This window comes from Chroicocephalus ridibundus, chromosome 2, assembly GCF_963924245.1.
Source record: "Chroicocephalus ridibundus chromosome 2, bChrRid1.1, whole genome shotgun sequence".
Classification (NCBI taxonomy): domain Eukaryota; kingdom Metazoa; phylum Chordata; class Aves; order Charadriiformes; family Laridae; genus Chroicocephalus; species Chroicocephalus ridibundus.
Window position 1 is genome coordinate 143,673,067 of NC_086285.1, and position 18,707 is coordinate 143,691,773.

The following is an 18,707-nucleotide window of genomic DNA, read 5'->3' on the forward strand; positions in this document are numbered from 1 at the left end:
CCATACAGCAAACACACAATAAGCAGGACACCACGTGGTATTTGCAAACTGGTGCACATCTCTCAGGAACCATCATGGCTATTTTTGTAGAGGTTTTAGACTTAAACTAGTAAAACTTGAATGGCCAACCTGTTTGTGTATGTGTGAGAGGTCTGACCGTGCCACTTACATGCTATGTTGTTTTAGGTATCCTCCCCACGACTGTACTGGGACAGGTCCCTGCTCCTGATGACGATGACTGGGATCGCAAAATCTATCAATTTGAAGGAAAAACATCAAGGTATTTGGAGAGAAAAATGGAAGTTGGGTGAAATGTAGGGAAATCTCGCCCGCACATAAAACCATAAAAAGTATTTAAACTGCCTTTTTCTGAAAACAAGTGTGCAAAAGCATTTTGTTGGTTAGATGCTTGTCTGTAACTCTCCAAAAGCCCTTCTCAGTGTGAGGCTGCAGTAAATAATGCTGCATGCCAAACCACTCCACTGCCCATTGCCTGATCGGCTAGAACACTATTCTAAATTCCTGTTCACCGTCATACCCATAATCAGTAACAGTGAGCCACTACAGAAGAAGTACCTGCTAATTTCCATCCTCCTTCATCCAAGCTCCTGGAGAGTTGGTGTTTCTGTGTCACCATTGGTTTTAAGACCTTATTTGTACTGGATGTATTTACACCAAAGTGTCTGGATTGTGACCAGAGTTGAGATGTACATGTGCCATTTGGAGGCTTTGACAGAGGTGTAACTCCCTATTAATGTATCTAAACTAGGAGTTTGAACTATTTTCAAAGTTACGGCTACAGTAGCCTGAGTCTTTCTACACAGTTAATATGGCATAGAAGCAGGAAGAAACCTTCTTAATATAGTGGTGAAGAGTGATTAGGAGCCAACAGAGTAAAAAGTTCTGCTCTGCCCTGTCCCTTCATGAGGGGATAGCTTTCCCAAAATAAAGTGGATCAGGAAAACCATCAGTGATGATAATTACTATTTAGCTTTTGAACTTCTCATAGCTTGTTCCTTGGCTTAACTCTTATTACAGGTACTTTATCCTTAATGATAACTCAGGTTTGCTGACTATTAAAGAAGGAACCCCACCAGGAACATACAACATAAGAGTTAGAGTCATTGACGGAGTCTGGCCAGATGTTGTCTCAACCGTAAAGGTTATAGTGAAGGAAATCAAAGATGATGCCCTCCATAATGCTGGTTCTATACGAATAAAAGGTAAGCAATGTGATGGAATATGTTAGGATCATAATACTGAAATCTACCTCTTTGATGTTGCTGCTGTGTTACTTAGAATTCTAAAGCTCTTAGACATGGAATGAGAGTTAATAGTTTTCTAGGTAAGGTTTTGAAAATGGGTCTTTGCATGGTCCTCTGACACTGCACATGAAATAGCATCTATGGAGAAAAAAGACAGCTTGTCTGATGCAGAAGACAAAGATGAAAGATTTCTACAGCAACTTTTTAAGAAAACAGCAATTTATGTTTCTGAAAAAAACTTCATTTGAGCAAGTGTCTGCCTGAAATTCACCAAATTGTTTCAATCTTTGTAGAAAAGTAAAATCTTAAACATGGTTCTGATTTAAAAGAATTAAAAAAAAAAAAAAAAGAAATTACTAAGAGTCAAAAAAGCTTCAGAACACAAACCCTGAGCAGAAGCCAGCATGGAAAATTTCGGAGCCAAAAAGTGAAAATACTCTTGAATTTGCAGTTGAGTCCATTTTCTGCAACCTTAATATTTATTCTGTGGTGCTCCTCTCTTTCATTGCTACAACAGTTGCAAGATACGTGTTTGTCAGGTTTTTAACTTCTCTTACAGATATCACACCAGAGGAGTTCATATCCCAATCCCCTGAAAAACAGAGTAAATACTACCAGATGAAGAAGCTGCTTTCAGAAATTATATCAGTCCAACTGGAAAACGTTCACATTTTCAGTGTATTAAATAGCCCAGGTCAAACCCGAGGGGCTGATGTTTGGTTTGCAGTTTATGGTCCACCTTATTATAAAGCAGAAAAACTGAATGGCAACGTAGCAGCCTCCAGATTGTGGGTAAGTATCCATACTACATATGAAACCACAGCATCTTCTCATTGTGTCTGTTCAGATAAGGTCCATTGCCTAGTGAATGCACATACTTAGAATGACCGAGGGAGTAATGTGTGAGAAAAATGGATAGTTTTAATCAGTGAAGTCAAACAGTCCTTTAGCACTTACATTAAAAGTTTCAAATATGTTTTAAAAGCTGGCCTATAAATACATATTAAGCCACCCGAACACAATGAGCTTTTAGGAGTGTGAACATGTTTTCCTGTTGAGAAGACTGTAAAACTCGGTATAAAGGATGTATTTGGCTGTTGTCTTTCTACACGTTTCAATTTTCAGTCCTCTACATGGAAATGTTCTGCAGCTGAAACTCACAAACCAGTCAAAAGTTCCAACGTTCTGAGTTAAGAGGGCAAAGCAGTGAAATAATCACTCATCAGTGGAAAACCAGGTTGGAAAGGTGCATTGACAATTTAGTAAAGTTCCTGCCCCTCTTACAAAAAAAGTATCAGCAAGAGTTAAATGACTCGCTGTGTTGGAAATGTGTCTGTTGGTACACAGAGGCTGAAATAACAGTTCTGTTTAGAATCAGTGCTGCAGTACTAACTCGCTCTTGCCAGAAAAGGTATTTCTTCATTGCCCAATGCCTGTCCACCCTTCCTGGTATTTTTAAGACGTAAGTCCAAATCAAATATACAGCTCAGATGCTATGTAAACAATCCATCAGGACCATCAGCGCTAAACATTTATCCCTGCAGCTTATGATGAATATGACAATATTTTTGTCCTCTGTGTGCTTACTTATGCTATAGTTGACTTATATCAAGGCTTTTGCCTTAACGGATGCCAGGCTGAACTGCCTCTGGCTGGATAGGGTGAGGCAGATATTGGAAGGAAGTGGCACAGCAACCAGTTTTGAAAATAAATAAAACTTGGTCTTTTCATTGCTGTCATTTCTGAGTTTTCTTTCTGTGGAAAAGTCAGATGAATGCAACTAATTGTTCTCCGCAGCTGGAAAACATCTTGGATATAAATATCACCCAGATTGGCATTGATGAATGTGTGACTGCAAACTGCACTCACAGCAGCGGATGCCTCAGCAAGCATGAAGAGACTCATGTGCCAACAATAACCACAGCTGGAAGCGTTTCACTGGTGTCTGTGACGGTCCTGAGTCGTGCCCTGTGTGGCTGTGCAGCTCGGGAGAGTCCTCATCTCTCCTGCTCCTCATACCAGACAAACCCTTGTCTCAATGGTGGCACATGCGTGGATACCGATTTGGGCTACAGGTTGGTAAAGTTTTGTCTGGTGTGCAAACAAAATGCTTCTAGATTGGTCCTTCAGGAGGATGACTGGAAGCTTGAGGAGGCGTTGTTGTGTGTCTTCTCACTGTGGCAGATCTGGTCGCACATGTCTTGCAAACAAACCTCTATTTTCAGGTAGGTACTTAGGTTTGTCATAGTCTCCAGGAAATCCTTGGGAAGTTTGCAGGCCGCACCGCTTCCATTAATGCCACTCTGCAGAATGCTCTTATTTTGTGCAGCCTACCTTACTGCTGTTAAACATTTTAATCGCATCACTTAACGTCACTTAATAACCTCTTCCCCACATTTCTTACCTCATTTTCTCCAAAAATGACATCTTATAGATAAAATAGTATAAAGATGAAAAAAATGATGGAACTATACTAGCTCAGAATGAGCCTGGTCCCCTTCCAGAAGGCAAGCTTTAAGCTTGTTTGCTTAAAAATGGTCATCCCAACATAGGAAAGAATAAACAACTGGCCAGCCTCAGAATTCTGAGGACCCTTGATAGGTGTGACAGGACTCAGACTGAAGCCACAGAAGCCCTGGTCATGGTAAAGATCTGAGTCTGACATTGCTGCTCAGATGTAATCAACAAGGGAAATTTTGCTGCCCAGAAACCCTTGGTAGACTCTGCCACCTATCATTTGCTCAGCTCTGAGGTTTCTTTGCTTCTGCTCCATTTTCAGTAGTTTTGTCCCCTTTTCAGTAGTTTTGTGAGTGATCTTTTTCTGCATCCTACCCCTGTCGTTCTGCTTTCAGTAGGTACTAGCAATCTATGGGAAGCAGAAACTAAGAAATAGGGGCCCAGCTGGTCTCCCTTCCCATACTCCTGCCCATTTCTGTTGCTCCTTTGGTTTCCCCCTTGCAGGTTTTGTTATTGTCGCGCTGTGATTATTCTTCTCTACAGAATCCCCAGAGTATTAAGGAAAGAACCCCAAGAACCTATTTTTGATAGTGTAAATGAAATAAACCAGCAAATAGCTTGCAATAAGAATGAAGATGTCAAGATCTAGGACTGTCACACCTGTTCTCACTTTCCCTCGGTGATGCTACCTTCCCACACCTCTCCTGGGGAGATTCCGATTGGACAGAAGAGAAAAACTTCACAATGAGAACGATCAGGCATTGGAATAGTCTTCCCAGGGCAATGGTGGATTCCCCAACATTGGACACTTTTTAGATTCAGCTGGACAAGGTGCTGGGCCATCTTGTCTAGATGATGCTTTTGCCAAGAAAGGTTGGACCAGATGATTCTTGAGGTCCCTTCCAACCCGGTATTCTATGAGTCTGTGATTCCTCTGCTTTCCCTGCCAACATTATAAAGTCTTTAAACAAGCTGATAACTAAGCCTAGTGAAAAGCAGGTTTCTTTTTTTTTTTTTGCTGAAGATATTAGAGGTTTTCATGTGCTTTGTATATTACAACGGCTTCATCGTTTATTCACAGAATATTCTTGCAAAGACATATTATCATTTAGAACTAAAGCTAAATTGTGTTTGCGCAAACAAGTCAACAGGGAATGTTTTTATGACAGGAGTTAACAAGTGCTTAACCTGTGCTACGGCCTAGGCAACATGGGCTCCTGTGTTTAAAGTGGAGAGTCAAGCTGTGGAAAGAGCCCTTTGCGACTTCTGCTTGGATGGTGGATTTTCGCTTTTATTTATTTTTTAATAGATGCAAATGTCCTGCAAATTTCCATGGACCAGACTGCCAGCAGACAAAACACAGCTTCAGAGGCCATGGTTATGCCTGGTTCCCTCCTCTTAAGCCTTGCTTTGAGAGCCGCATCTCCTTAGAGTTTATCACTGAAGTTGCTGATGGACTTCTGTTGTACCACGGACCAGTGGCGCGAGGGCAGCCTGGAGAACAGGAAGATTTCATTGCATTAGGTTAGCAACTTAGAGTATTTGTTCTTTTGTGTTTGTGTGAAGGTGGGATTCTACTTCGTGAAAGTACTAGTTGATAGGATTTCTTTACAAAAGGTTCAGAAAGTTAGTTTTGGAGAAAAAGGAAAATGGAGAACAATTTACCAGCACAGCCTGGTACACATGTATCCTGTGTTAGAAGCTGGATTTTTTTGAACTGGCTAAAGAACTCCTCCAACTAAAATCTAACTGTAACAGTCGGTTCAACTGGGTTTGAGTGGGGACTCGGTTCGTGCGTATCCAATAAGAGTCTTTTCTTTGCAGAGCTCTCCAGTGGTGTCCCGTCACTGACCGTGAAACACAGCTCTGGTGAGCTTTTCCTGCAGCTGTCACGAAAAGTTAATGTTGCAGATCGTCGCTGGCACAATATAAAAATTATAAATGATGGAAAGGCAAGTGTAAATGTGGACAATTCTGTGGAAGCTCTAATTCATGTACCTAGTTATCCTTCTCAAATCCTTCCTCTTTTCTGTAGAGCTCTTTCATCAATCAGTCTTTCATCACCTCTGCAACAGCGGGGATTGGAGTTTGTCAGCTCAAACACCCCCTTAGTCTTGAGCCAGTGAAGCCAAGCAAGGCCTGGAGCAGTCCGATCCAGTTTTGAAATGGGTCCTGCAAATTTTTTTGTTTAATAATCCTATCTATCACTTTGACCATGGAGTTGTGATAATCCAGCCAGGGGCTAAATGCTTCCTGGACTGATGGAGTGAAATATCCTTAATTTCTCTGAGTGGGAAACTCTGCCCCACCAAGTGACTTTAGACATGCAGCACAAAGGAGATAGATATGCTTTTGTGTAAGGGAACATCTTGCTTTTGTGAACATCTTGTTGATATTAACACTGGTGAAGGCATCTGCTAGTCTCCCCCTTCCTCTCCTCCATAAGACAAGCTGGGGGCATGTCAGGATGCGGGATGGGGAGCCTGGCAGACCGTCTGCTCTGCTAGGTTGTCTCTCTGGGTTCTGATTTGGCAGAAAACTCCGAGAAAATCCCATTGTCCCTCTACCATGTCAGTGACTTGGCATGGTCAAGGTAAAGTCAGATCTTTATTTTGTGTGGCTTCTTAGTTATACGCCGTGTGCAATAACCTTCCAGATTAATATGTGGGAGTGTTTTATTATTTTAATAAAGTTTTTCTGCACTGTAATTGCTACTTACTATTCCCCCTTCTGCTAAGTGAAAGAAAATGTGTAATTAAAATGTATGCATGTCTCCGTGAACGATTGTTTTAAATAATGTCTTTCTCTAGAAAGTGAAGTTGATTCTTGACCACTGCGTAAATGTCTTGGCTAGAGACAATGACAGTGTTATTAAGAAGGTTTCCCAAATGGATCTGTCTGCCTGTGAAGCCTCTGAAGAGATTGTGGGATCTCAAAGGTAAAAAAACCCCAAACAAAACAATAAGAACTGGAAACATAATTACTCGTAAGACCTAAGGAAAAAGATGGGGGGACAAATCTGCCAAGTTGCTGTATTTTGCATGCCACTAATTTTTTCTTTCCCTCCCTTCCCTTCATCAGGGGGAGGCTCTTCAGCGGCCATCAGCCCCTGCAGCTGGGTGGTGTTAAGAAGACTTTGCCGTACCACGATTCACAAAGGCGCTTCAGAGGGTTTGTTGGCTGCATCCGCAATGTCATTGTGGATAGTAAGGTAGGGCTGCTAAGACCAGTCTTGGGTTTACTGCTGTTAACTGTAGACACCTGATGTGACGCTTCTCTTTGTCCTTTTCGAGGTCTATGATTTACAGCACCCTGCAGAGTCCTTGAACAGCGCTCCCGGCTGTGTCCTTACGGATGAAATGTGTCAGAGCGGAGGGATGGCCTCCTGTGGGGTCCACGGAAAGTGTGTTGGTGGTTGGGATTTCTTTCGCTGCGACTGTTCCCCAGGATATGCTGGACCAGCCTGTGAAAAAGGTACTGCGAGTTCTAGGGAGAAATCAATGGTGAGGATCAGCATCAAACATCCTGCTTTAAATTTGCCACAACTTTGATCTGAGTGGCCTAATTAGACCCTGCTGTACCGTGGGAGTGATTTAGATCTGCAGCAATGTAAAGATCTTTCTAAATCTTGTTAAGTAAAGATTGTGTCATAGATGAGGGTCTTGTCGAGACCTGCTCTACTTTGTGGGGGAGGCAAGTGGTCAGTAGGGTTGTTTTCTCCTTTTCATCATAGCATCTTATTTCTCAATGGTGAAAGATTTTGCATTGTGCCTTCTCACCGTACTGATGACAAAATGTAGTTTAATGAACATGGTACTATCTGTCACCTTGCAGCCGTTATAAGAGTGATGATGTTGCTGGCTTGGTATGTTCTTTCTGTGAAACCTGGGGGCACAACCCTCCAGTCCTCAGGCCCAATTTTCCATCTATAAAATTGGGATAATTGCCTCTGTGCCTCTGTCACTGGAATGAATTGAAGGTTGTGCAATGCCCCTAGTCCACAGCAGTGGGTGCATATGGGGACATAATATTAGTCTGGCTCCAGCAAATATGTTATCCTGCACAAAATCAGGATGAAATATGTACCAGAAAACAAAAGCACACAAGGGTGGATAACGAAAACCTCAGAGACATTGTAAGAAAGTGCAAAATTTTAGCACAATTCAAAAATTTAGGAAATAAATTGTTTAACTCCTAGTAGCCCACAGCCATGTTCAGGGTACAGGGGTCATACACTGGAAGCTGGCTCTCTCCTCCCTATCTTAACACCTTCAGGAGCCATTGCTCTGAAGCAGAAATCAGAAGTGAGTTACAGGTGTTTACTGGGACTTTACCTGCCCTGTAACTGGCTTCTCCATCTAAGTACAAGGTAAACGGTGGGGTTGATCATAACAGTCTACAATGAGCACCAGTGCCCCATAACTCTGGGGGCTTTGAGTAGTGTTGGAAGAGAATTAACCCATTCAGTCCTGTAATTTGAATGAGGTACAGGTGAGGATGAGCAGCAGTGAGCAGTTGGGAAGGAGCACAAGCAAGCCAGCATTGACTCAATGTGCTGTGACTCATAGACGGGACTGGTGGTGTATTACATATATCCTTTTAGCTCTGTGCGCTTACTTTTCCTTCTTGTATACAGAACAAGAATAGTCTATGCAGGCAGCCAGGGTTCAGTTATTGGTATGAATGTTTTGCAGACAGATGATACTGGTTTATAAACATCTGCGCAGATGTAAGTCTTATTCTGTTTTGGATTATCTTGGGATGCTGGTTCACAAGCCCAACTGCTGTATTGGCTCCTACCCTTCACCACTGTGGGACAAACCAAGTGCTCAGAAAGTAATTACTCAAAATCTGTAAGTCATATCCTGATGTAATAGGAAAATTTCAATTGGTTCCAGCTTTTTCTAATATACTGGGCTGCAAAATGCTGGTGTTCAGCTGATGCTTTAAGAATGGTTGAGCTGTGCTTGCAGCAAGGAGCAGATATCTGGGGACAGAAGTCACTGTAGTGTCCCAAAAAATTCCATCCCTGCTCATCAGCTAGAGCCTGTAGCTGCAGAGATAGTGAACAAGAGAGAACAGTGCATTAGGAAGAATAATAGAGGGGGGAATAAGCTAAAGGGGAAAAGAAAATATGCTTTAAGAAAGAAAAGAGAGAGGAGAAACAGTGAGAGCAAAAGAGTGTGAAAATTAAGTCTCTTGATCATTTGATAAGTCATTAGATATATCAAGCTGAATGGTGTGGTTGACACGTCTGAGGGACAGGATGCCATCCAGAGGGACCTGGACAAGCTCAAGAAGTGGGCCCATGTGAACCGCATGAGGTTCAACAAGGCCAAGTGCAGGGTCCCGCACCTGGGTTGAGGCAACCCCTGGTACCAATACAGGCTGGGGGATGAAGGGATTGAGAGCAGCCCTGCCAATAAGGACTTGGAGGTACTGGGCAGGGAAAAGCTGGACATGAGCCGGCAATGTGCGCTCATAGCCCAGAAGGTCAACTGTATCCTGGGCAGCATCAAAAGAAGTATGGCCAGCAGCTCGACGGAGGGGATTCTGCCCCTCTACTCTGCTCTGGTGAGACCCAACCTGGAGTACTGCGTCCAGCTCTGGAGCCCTCAACATAAAAAGGACACAGATCTGTTGGAGTGAGTCCAGAGGAGGGCCACAAAATGTTCAGGGGGATGGAGCACCTCTCCTATGAGGACACACTGAGAGAGTTGGGGTTGTTCAGCCTGGAGAAGAGAAGGCTTTGGGGAGACCTTATTGCAACATTTTGGTACTTAAAGGGGGCTTACAGAAAAGATGGGGACAGACTTTTTAGCAGGGCCTGTAGCAACAGGACAAGGGGTAATGGTTTTAACCTAGAGGAGGAGGGTAGATTCAGACTAGATATGCAGAAGACATTCTTTACAATGAGGGTGGTGAAACACTGGAACACGTTGCCCAGAGAGGTGGTAGATGCCCCATCCGTGGAAACATTCAAGGTCAGGTTGGACGGGGCTCTGAGCAACCTGATGTAGTTGAAGATGTGCCTGCTCATTGCAGGGGGTTGAACTAGATGACATTTGAAGGTCCCTTCCAATCCAAACCATACTATGGTTCTATGTCCTGGGAACCAGACTTTCTGAATTTTTATTTACATGAAACTGACCTCAGATTAGCTGTTGGTGACGCAGTGTTCTTCCTGTCCAGTCACTAATTTGGACTATGTCTTTATTTGGTAGGAAGAAACTTCTTTTTTTTCAACTAAGTTGTGCCCCGAACAAGCAGTTCTAGGACTGCTGTCAGGCAGTGAGACTGAAATGGGTGCATAAAAGCACCGGGGTCTGGGTGGTTTAGTGTCTTTTTATTCCCACAAAAGTGCAGTGCAACTGTCTGCTCGATTACCCTCAGACTGATTCCCCAGGATGATGGGCAGAGAATTAATTTCAGTGCATTTTCCCTAGTTAAGTTAATAAACACTGACTTAATATCTCTTTATAATTAAAAAAGTTCTCAAGCAGTGGAGATCTGAGTGAGCAGTAATTTCTGAGATTTTCACTTTGATTTTGTGTGCGTTGTGCTTAGTTCTTCCAGAATGGGCTTTTGGAAGGGACAGTTCGATCCATTATGAGCCGAGAAGCATCCTCAGCACTCAGAGCACTCAGATCCAGCTGATGGTGCGCACCCGTATCTCCCACAGCACCCTTCTCAGCTTGGCCTCTGCAGATGGGAATGGATACATCCAACTGGAGGTGAGCAGTCCAAAAGCCATTCTGTTTCAGTACTCTTAATTTCATTGAATCTTAGAATTGTCTAGGTTGGAAGAGACCTTTCAGATCATCGAGTCCAACCATCAATCTAACACCGACAAAAACCATCACTAAACCATATCTCTAAGCACTGTGTCTACCTGTCTTTTAAACACCTCCAGGGATGGTGACTTAAACACTTCCCTGGGCAGCCTGTTCCAATGCTTGATAACCCTTTTGGTGTAGAAATTTTTCCTAATATCCAATCTAAACCTCCCCTGGCACAATTTGTCATGGAGTACCCCAGTAAGAGAAAAAGATGCAGTTTCCAATTAAGGACACCTATTCTTTAATGTAATAAAGAGCAAGAATTTTCCACATGAGAGTAGCTGCTCTCATTTGTGTTGTCCTTCTCAATATTACCCTTTCATAACATATATTCTAGTTGTTTCACTGCAAAAAATACAGATGAGTGCATGTGATACACATGAATGGGGAAGATTATTTTGTCTTGTTTGCCTTTTCCATTTGCTTCTTTCTGTCTCTGGCTATAAAACTTGTCTCTACATTTTTGTTGCTGTTGAAAAAAGCTGTCTGGATTCTATTAGCTAGGCAGAGGCTAATTATTCCAATTGTAACAGGAGGGTCAGCTGGGAAGACTTAGAGGTAGACATCAATAGGGAGAAGACTGATAAAAAGGTTCATCTGAGTTAGAAAAGTGGCCTGTAAAGAAGAGAGAGCTGATAATTCCTGGACCTGCGGTTTTCTTGTGATATTTTTTTATCTGGGAATAAAGCACTTAAAAAACAAGAGTGCCGTTTTCATTTTAAAAACTCAGGTCCATTCTTGAAGCAGGACCGTGTAAAAATATTTAGAAGTGTATTTCTATTATTAAAGGTATTTGTCATCTTCCTCTAGGTGGTTGAGGGTTTCTTTAGTGTTAACTTCAGCTTGGGGGACAAAAATCACTCTCTGAGAATGAAGACATTACGTATAAACAATGGCCAGTGGGTTCTTCTGACCATGGAGCGCTACAACAATGAATTTACCCTGCGCGTTAACAGCGGTGGAGGTGACCAAGAAGTGACCTCTGTCTTGGGTACAAATAGATGGTTTGAAATGGATTGGGCAAGCATTGTGCTAGGAAACCGCCTTCCCAATCATTCAGAGAGCGATTTCCAAGGTAAGTGACATGATGGATTCCCAAAAGGAGGGAATTAAAGCCTAGAAGTGGTATCTTAGTGTGTTGGAGAGTCTAAAACCCAGATAAGAATTCCCATGGGGACTACTATGCCCATGAAATCCCACCTCCTCTACTAGAGGATTCAGAGCTAATGCTCAACTCTTTATTTGCCATTGTATCTGGTTCTAGTGAAGATGTGAGATTTTTATTTCTCAGGCCAGAGGCCCCAAATAGGGAACTCACGCTGCAATCTTCACTCACTTTTTGCCTCAAAAGGGTCCAAGGAACAGACACAACACCTGCTGGGACGAGAAGGATTTGCACGGCAATTCACAGCAAGCTCTCCATTTGCTGGAGCGGGGTGCTGGGACTGGGGATTGTAGCTCAACGGAAGACTGTTTTTTCCATTCTGCTGCTTCTTATTCAGCCCCACTCTTAAGATTATATTTTAGATCTAGATTAATTTAGTGGAGCTGTTCTGGTTCATAGCACAGTTCTGATAAGTCATTGCATTGTTACAAACAAGCTGTCCTGGAGAAGTATTGTTGATCTGTATATTGGCCAGGGCACACAGGCACATGTCCTGTAGCTCTTCTAAAAGAAAACTGATAAGCAATATAAGTATCTTTTTAAAAGATGTTTTATGTTTTCTACAGTGCTCTAAGATCTCCTGTACATGTGTTGGGGGCAAGGCTCGAGGTGGGAAAGTTGCTAACTCAATGTATTTCTCTATATACTCCCCTGCTTCGATGCAGGTTGTATGCGTGACGTCCAGCTGAATGGTCAGCCGCTTCTCGTGGAAGGCAAAAGCACAGAGTTTGGCTTAATTCTGAGGCGGCAAGGTGTCACCATGGGATGCCATTCCAGTGCCTGCAGCAGCCAGCCCTGTTACAGCCCTTTTCTTTGTGTAGACCTGTGGAGAAAATATGAATGCCGGTACATTAAGCTTTTGTTTTCACCCAGGGGTGGTTGGGAAGCTCGCTCTTTACACCTTTTGTCAGGCAATGTGGTTTTAACACTGAAAATCCTTGCTGCTGCTGGCCGGAGACAGGCATCCCAATGACAAATCCTGCTCTCCATCTCACCTTCCAGCATGGGCCAAACTTGCCTTTTCCTGCAAGTCCGATATGGAACCTATTTACTCCACTATTTTTTTCACATGGTGAGAAGATCACAGGCCAGTGAGGAAATTAAATTCCCTTTCATAAAAAGTGGATTGCAAAAGCCTTAGTCTCTGCTTCTCTGTGTGAAAATTCTATATATTTTGATATAGTCTATATATATTGTGTGTATATATATCTATATAAAGTATATATTGCATATATACTATGTATATACTCATATATTTTCTGTAAATAAGTTGAAATGAGTCCTACTTTGTATGAAACAGTGAGACTTTCATAATCAGACTGTCACAAAACTGGTTTCTAAAATGGGCTGCCTAGGGCCAGAACCAAAGCCCACCAGCAGTGGGTATCCTATGCAGTTAGCTCCTTTGAGAAGATCCACTCCTTAATGAAATTTTTCAAAACAATGTATTAAAATATGCAAATCAAAATACAGGCATGTCTGCTCAAAAAACCAAACATACTTACATGCAAGACTGGGAGAAGGTGCCACTTGAATTCTTTCAAATCAGCCAAAATTTGCATTTCTGAGGCCTCATGATTCACTGCTGAAAAGGCTATGAGATAGTCTCAAGTGTGCCTTGAGACACTCCCTCCTTCAGACCACTTGTGAGAGAACAATATGAAGGCTCTTCCATTTATTCACTAGTATTTCTTCTCTGGATTGCAGAAAGCAGGTCCATGCTCCTCACAGTATTCCTGCATGGCCTCTCCAATTGCATATATGAGAAGTCACTTTCTCTGCAGATTAAAGTCCTAGAAGACAAGATGGGTCATTCTGAGGAGGTCAATGACATCTCTTTCCCAAAGGCCCAAATAAGCGTTACAAAGCTTATACTAAGTGTTTGCTCTCCACATCAATCTCAGCTATCCATTTCCTTCTAGGGGTTTTCAACACGTCTTTAGAAAAAGGGTTAATCTGTTCAGAAGCTGAGCTGACAGATCCCTTTTTTAAGGAAGGAGTGAAGCTTTTCTGTATATCTTTTGGATAGGGAGGGCAGAACCTATGTTGATGTTTTCATAAGCCTACTAGCTCACTATGTTAGAGCGTACATCTACTTCATACTCTCAACGTGGTTTGGGGGTTTGCTTGAAAAGACTAATTACTGGCTTTAAAGAAATAGTAGCAGACCTTGCACAAAACAACATGCAACTCCAGGTGCTTTGCCTGCCTAAAAGATATCTTCTGCTTTTGTTATTCAGGTGTCCAGCTGGGAAAGCAGAAGTGACTGACAACCTTACAGGGCTCAGACACTGTACCTCATCTCCTTGTGGACACTGGACCTGTAGGAATGGGGGTACCTGTGTGGCTCAATCCCAAGAGAAGACTATCTGCCAGTGCCCCGAAGGTTACAGGGGAAGATGGTGTGAAATTAGCCAGGTGAAGGCTGGAAGACCCGTTGGACTCAGCTCTGGCTCTATTCTGGCAATCAGCATGTGCCTCCTTGTCTTCCTAGGTAGGAATGCAAGTACTTTTTGTCTTTCTTAAAAAGAGATTAAAAATCTTGTACCTTGCTCCATTGAATTAAGTCTGCTTTACCCCTGGATGTTGTGATCAGTGTTTCACTTTTTCTGGAGGCCCCCAGTTGGGAGTTCATTTGAGGATGCTAAAAGGCAGGCATCAGCACATAGTTACAGTTTACTTGCTTTGAAGCCAGTTCAAGCAAATTTAGGACTTATATATTTCAGCATCACTTATTTTCAATCCTTCTTAAATAAGAGGTTTCCATCTATGAGTGCAAATCTGTGTGCATCCACATCCATCTGAAACTCCCACTTGCCCTGAGCCCGTACGTTTGTAATAGGTAGGACCTACAGCTCGTATGTGCCATTCACATACTGGGGAGATAGAACATTTATGGTCTTAACAGCCAAGCCTCATTAAGAGTGTCAGGCAGAAAGAGATGTTCACAGTGTGTCCAGTTTCAGGCGCACTTTGGCTGAAAAGTTAGTAACGCCATAAAACTGTTTCTCATATTGGTAAAGAAAAACTGCATACACGTCTCAGAATAGTAAAGACTCCATGATTATATTACACTTGTAACCTTCATTAAAACAGTGTTTTACTTACTTTGGGTATCTTATTTACTCAGGATTGGTGAAAGGCCAGAGATTGGCCAAAATGCCTTCTATTTAAATGGATTCCTTTAGGTAAGTAAAATACCCTTTTAATGAAGTTTATGATGTAATATACATAGATGATTCTTTACATTCCTGAATATAAGTTGTTTATATATTAACAGTTATGCATTTCTTACCTGGGAATTTCATTAAGAGTTGACTTAATATCTCAGGAGTCATATGTCTATCATGCATCATACTTTGTCATATGTCATATAACAAATACGTATCTTTATTTCTCCCAGCACTCTTGGTCTCCTACACAGTGTGGAGCCAGTGGGGAAGTTCAGGGTTTCGGAAAGGAGGAATTTACCACATTCCTGAAGAGCGTGAAAGCTGGGAGGATGTTAGAGAAAATGTCTTTAACTATAATGAAGAAGGAGGTGGAGAACATGACCAGGTATGATGCAGCTTCAATCCAGTCTTTGCAAATCCAGACTCTCCTCGCCTTCCTTTCCCAGACCTTTTATTTATATTATTGTTCTTATCCAGTTGGCTTTTTTTTTTTTAAACCTGAAATACTCTTGAGTGGGAGGCTTTTATTTCAACCCAATTTGTAGCTTTCACAATGCTGATCATCTGTGGCCACCTTTGAGGGGCCTGCTCTGGACAGAGCATTCTTGCTTTAGCTGAAGACTATCATTAGGCAAAGGGATTTGGTATGATCTGAATTCGGCCCTCTGAACTAGGCCCTCTCTTTTCTTCAGCTTGTAGAAAACTCACAGAATCCATTTTTGTGTTGTACTGAGTTTTAAAACATTTTTTGGAACCTGTTTCCTTTTGTGTTGTTTCTCTCTGATATTTGCATTCTTTTTTTTCCAGAATGCTTATGATATAGATGAACTGAAGAAACCTCTCCATACCATTCCCCACTTCTCCTTGAGGGAAGCTGCTCCACGCTCCAAGATACCCACTGGCCCCAAGAGAGACTCACTCCCAAAATGTGCACAACAAAAACAATCAACATCAGCTGTTACCAGTGTTCCAGACTTCAAGGAATATGTTTCTCAACTCATCTGGGATGCAGACAATGACCTACAGAGTCTTCCAGCTGACACTCTTCATTTTTACTGCTTAGAAGGGCAGTGCTCTCTAGCAGGGAGCCTTAGTTCCTTAGACTCCATTAGTGGTGATGAAGATCTAAATTATGATTTCCTCCAAGAGTGGGGTCCAAAGTTTGACAAGCTTAAAGAACTCTATAAGATCTCAAAAGAACATTTGTAACCAGAGTTAAAAATCTTGACACATTGCCATGACATACAGACACTACTTTTAAAAATGCCTTTTTTTATATATAAGGTACATCAAGTAACTTACTTGGTGCGAGTTTTTAGTTACAGTAGTATGATATACTCACTTTTCCCAGGAGTGATAATCTGAACTGTCTTTTTATATGCACTGTACAAACAGTTATTTAATGGTAGAAGTGCAGACTTTTAAAGCATGAATTTTCGTGAAAACTTTGGAATGTAGGATTTGTATAGAATAGCATTACAATATCCCTTTTTATTTGTGTAGACCACAGTAACTTACTAGAATTATCCTGGATGCAAGAACTTGAATTATTTTCTCCCTAGTATTAACGTGAATCCTATCAGGTGGGTAGCAATGGGTAGGGTGTTTTTTTAAAAATCGTATTCATTTTAGACTGTGAAATAATTATTACAAATGTTAAATATAAAACATTTTAAATTTCTGGTTTTCTTGTCAGTTTTTGTCTTATCCTCCTAAACTGTAGTCTCCCTTGACATCAGACACACCACCTCACTTGCTATTACAGGCTGCCCAAACACACGAAACTTTCTTCTGTCTGACCCTTTTTCTAATTATTTGTAAAGAGGGGAAAAGAGTGGAAAGATCCCAGGTGTGGATAGCACTTTGCTGACATGACAAATTTATACTCTTAAAGGCAGTTATCAGATGTGGGAAAAGTTTATATTCAGTAAAATTTATTTCCAACTTTGCTTTCTGCATGGAACCCTTCTTCAAAGTCTGCAGCTGGAAAACAGAAGAGCTGAGCACAGGTGTGAAGAGAAGCTAGAAGGGAATCCAGGCAAAAGTTGAAACTGAATTCTTTTAATCAGGACAGTCATTGTAAAAATTGGAATCCTCAAAAGAAAAAGCATGGGAAACCTATCCTGTTCCCCTTTGCCTCCTCCTCCTCCCACCCCCCAAAAAAAAGGACTGTGGTTTGAGCATGGAACGGAAGTCAGGAGCTTCTGAAATCTAATGCTGACTTGAACACTCACCCCCACGACCGTGGGTAAATCACCTTAACTTGTTCTTTCCCTTTCTCTCTTTCTTACCTCCCTGAAACGGGGGCAGCTCCCAACACCTGGTGTGATGTGTGAATGTCAATGGGTGCTTACAGCGAGCTTGAAAGCTCTGAAGTGCTACGGGTTTTTTGAAATTGTTTTCTACTCAGTGTTTTTTAGTTATCAGTACAACATGATACTCAATGTTTGCTTTTTATTGAAGTCTTGACACTTCCTTTGATGTCTAAACATTGTTTTAAAATTAAGTCTTTCATCACTGTTGATCATTTTACTTGGCATAAAAAGTGCAAATGTAAATTAGTTTTGTACCTAGAAGGATGATTTTGATACTATTAGAACAAGTATAATTTACATTGAAAACTGATTGAACAAAAACACCGTGTGAACTGAATAAAACGATCTGCATTCATTCCATAAAATTATTTATATAAATGATACTAAAGTAGCAATATTAATATTAGAGAGATTTGGAGCAAAGAGTCAGTATGAGCCACAACTTCATACCAAAGCCTCACGTGGTTAGGCATTGATTATTCTTACAAAGTCATAAAAAAGAAATATTACAGCTGTATTAACATATAGCCTCTTCTTGCTTAACGTAAATTTCCCCTCCTTTCTAAAGATGTATGGTGTGGTAAGAAACTACAAAATCTCTTACATCTGGGGATGTTACATATGTTGTGCTGCAAACAAAAACTGCTGAGCCCCAAAGCTTCAGTGAGGCAACTATTCTGAGTCTTGAACTCTTAGAACATTTTTATGAAGTGCATATACATTTTTATTGCTCTTTATTAAGTTGCCTCTTCTGAACTTGGCACCAAGTAAAGCCTAGCATAATTATTGGTAAACTGTCTCTTCCAAAGGACAGTAATTTGAACAATGTGCTACAGATAACGCTGACAGGCTGTCACCTCCCAGAGGATTATTTTGTAATTCATGTCCTGCAACTGAACATTTTTCATATGGATGCATTAAACAATAACTCAGGAAAGTTGAGGCAGTAGTTAATTTTTTTTCCCCTCAAATAACTGAGGATACAGAGTGACAGGCATGACAGAAGGTAACAAATTGCATTGTAGTCAAGACATTTAATGGACATCTATCCTCATGGAAGATGAGGAAAGTTTTTCTGCCTCCTTGTGTCACTTATAGCAAAATGCAGAATGTTGATGGCTGGCAGGTCACTGTCTAGCTACATAGTTTGATGGACTGAGACTGAGAAGGGGCCACACCAGGCACTCATTTGATGGAGCGTCCCCTGTTCCTTTTGCTGCAGAAGCTGTGGCTGTTGACTAGGTAAGTAGCAGTGCTGTAGGAATGGAAAAACAGCCTAGTCGCGTGCAGCAATGACAGGGGCAAAAGAGATTTGCATTGTATAACTACATTGAAAATTTGCTGTTCAGCCTTTGTGATCTCTCTTCTTGATAAAATATTTGAGAAATTCAGCCAAATGATATAGCTAAAAGCTCCTACTAGTCATCCTTCTTCTCCCCCAGATATTGACATCCTAGGAAGAGGGATATCTGAAAAGCTTGAGAACCAACACC

At 41.6% G+C, this 18,707-nt stretch overlaps 1 protein-coding gene across 1 annotated transcript in view; it reads left to right on the forward strand.

Moving 5' to 3' along the window:
- LOC134512132 (neural-cadherin-like) overlaps positions 1 to 17,338 on the forward strand; it is a 61,734-nt gene extending 44,396 nt beyond the window's left edge. The window contains exons 19-33 of the mRNA XM_063327211.1: positions 187 to 280; positions 1,039 to 1,223; positions 1,825 to 2,057; positions 3,063 to 3,340; positions 5,032 to 5,246; positions 5,547 to 5,674; positions 6,533 to 6,660; positions 6,804 to 6,933; positions 7,016 to 7,196; positions 10,290 to 10,456; positions 11,372 to 11,636; positions 12,392 to 12,572; positions 13,967 to 14,220; positions 15,130 to 15,284; positions 15,707 to 17,338. Coding sequence (XP_063183281.1) covers positions 187 to 280; positions 1,039 to 1,223; positions 1,825 to 2,057; positions 3,063 to 3,340; positions 5,032 to 5,246; positions 5,547 to 5,674; positions 6,533 to 6,660; positions 6,804 to 6,933; positions 7,016 to 7,196; positions 10,290 to 10,456; positions 11,372 to 11,636; positions 12,392 to 12,572; positions 13,967 to 14,220; positions 15,130 to 15,284; positions 15,707 to 16,108 — 2,996 coding nt within the window. The 3' untranslated portion in view covers positions 16,109 to 17,338. The remainder of the gene's footprint in view (positions 1 to 186; positions 281 to 1,038; positions 1,224 to 1,824; positions 2,058 to 3,062; positions 3,341 to 5,031; positions 5,247 to 5,546; positions 5,675 to 6,532; positions 6,661 to 6,803; positions 6,934 to 7,015; positions 7,197 to 10,289; positions 10,457 to 11,371; positions 11,637 to 12,391; positions 12,573 to 13,966; positions 14,221 to 15,129; positions 15,285 to 15,706) is intronic.
- The last annotated feature ends 1,369 nt before the right edge of the window (positions 17,339 to 18,707 follow it).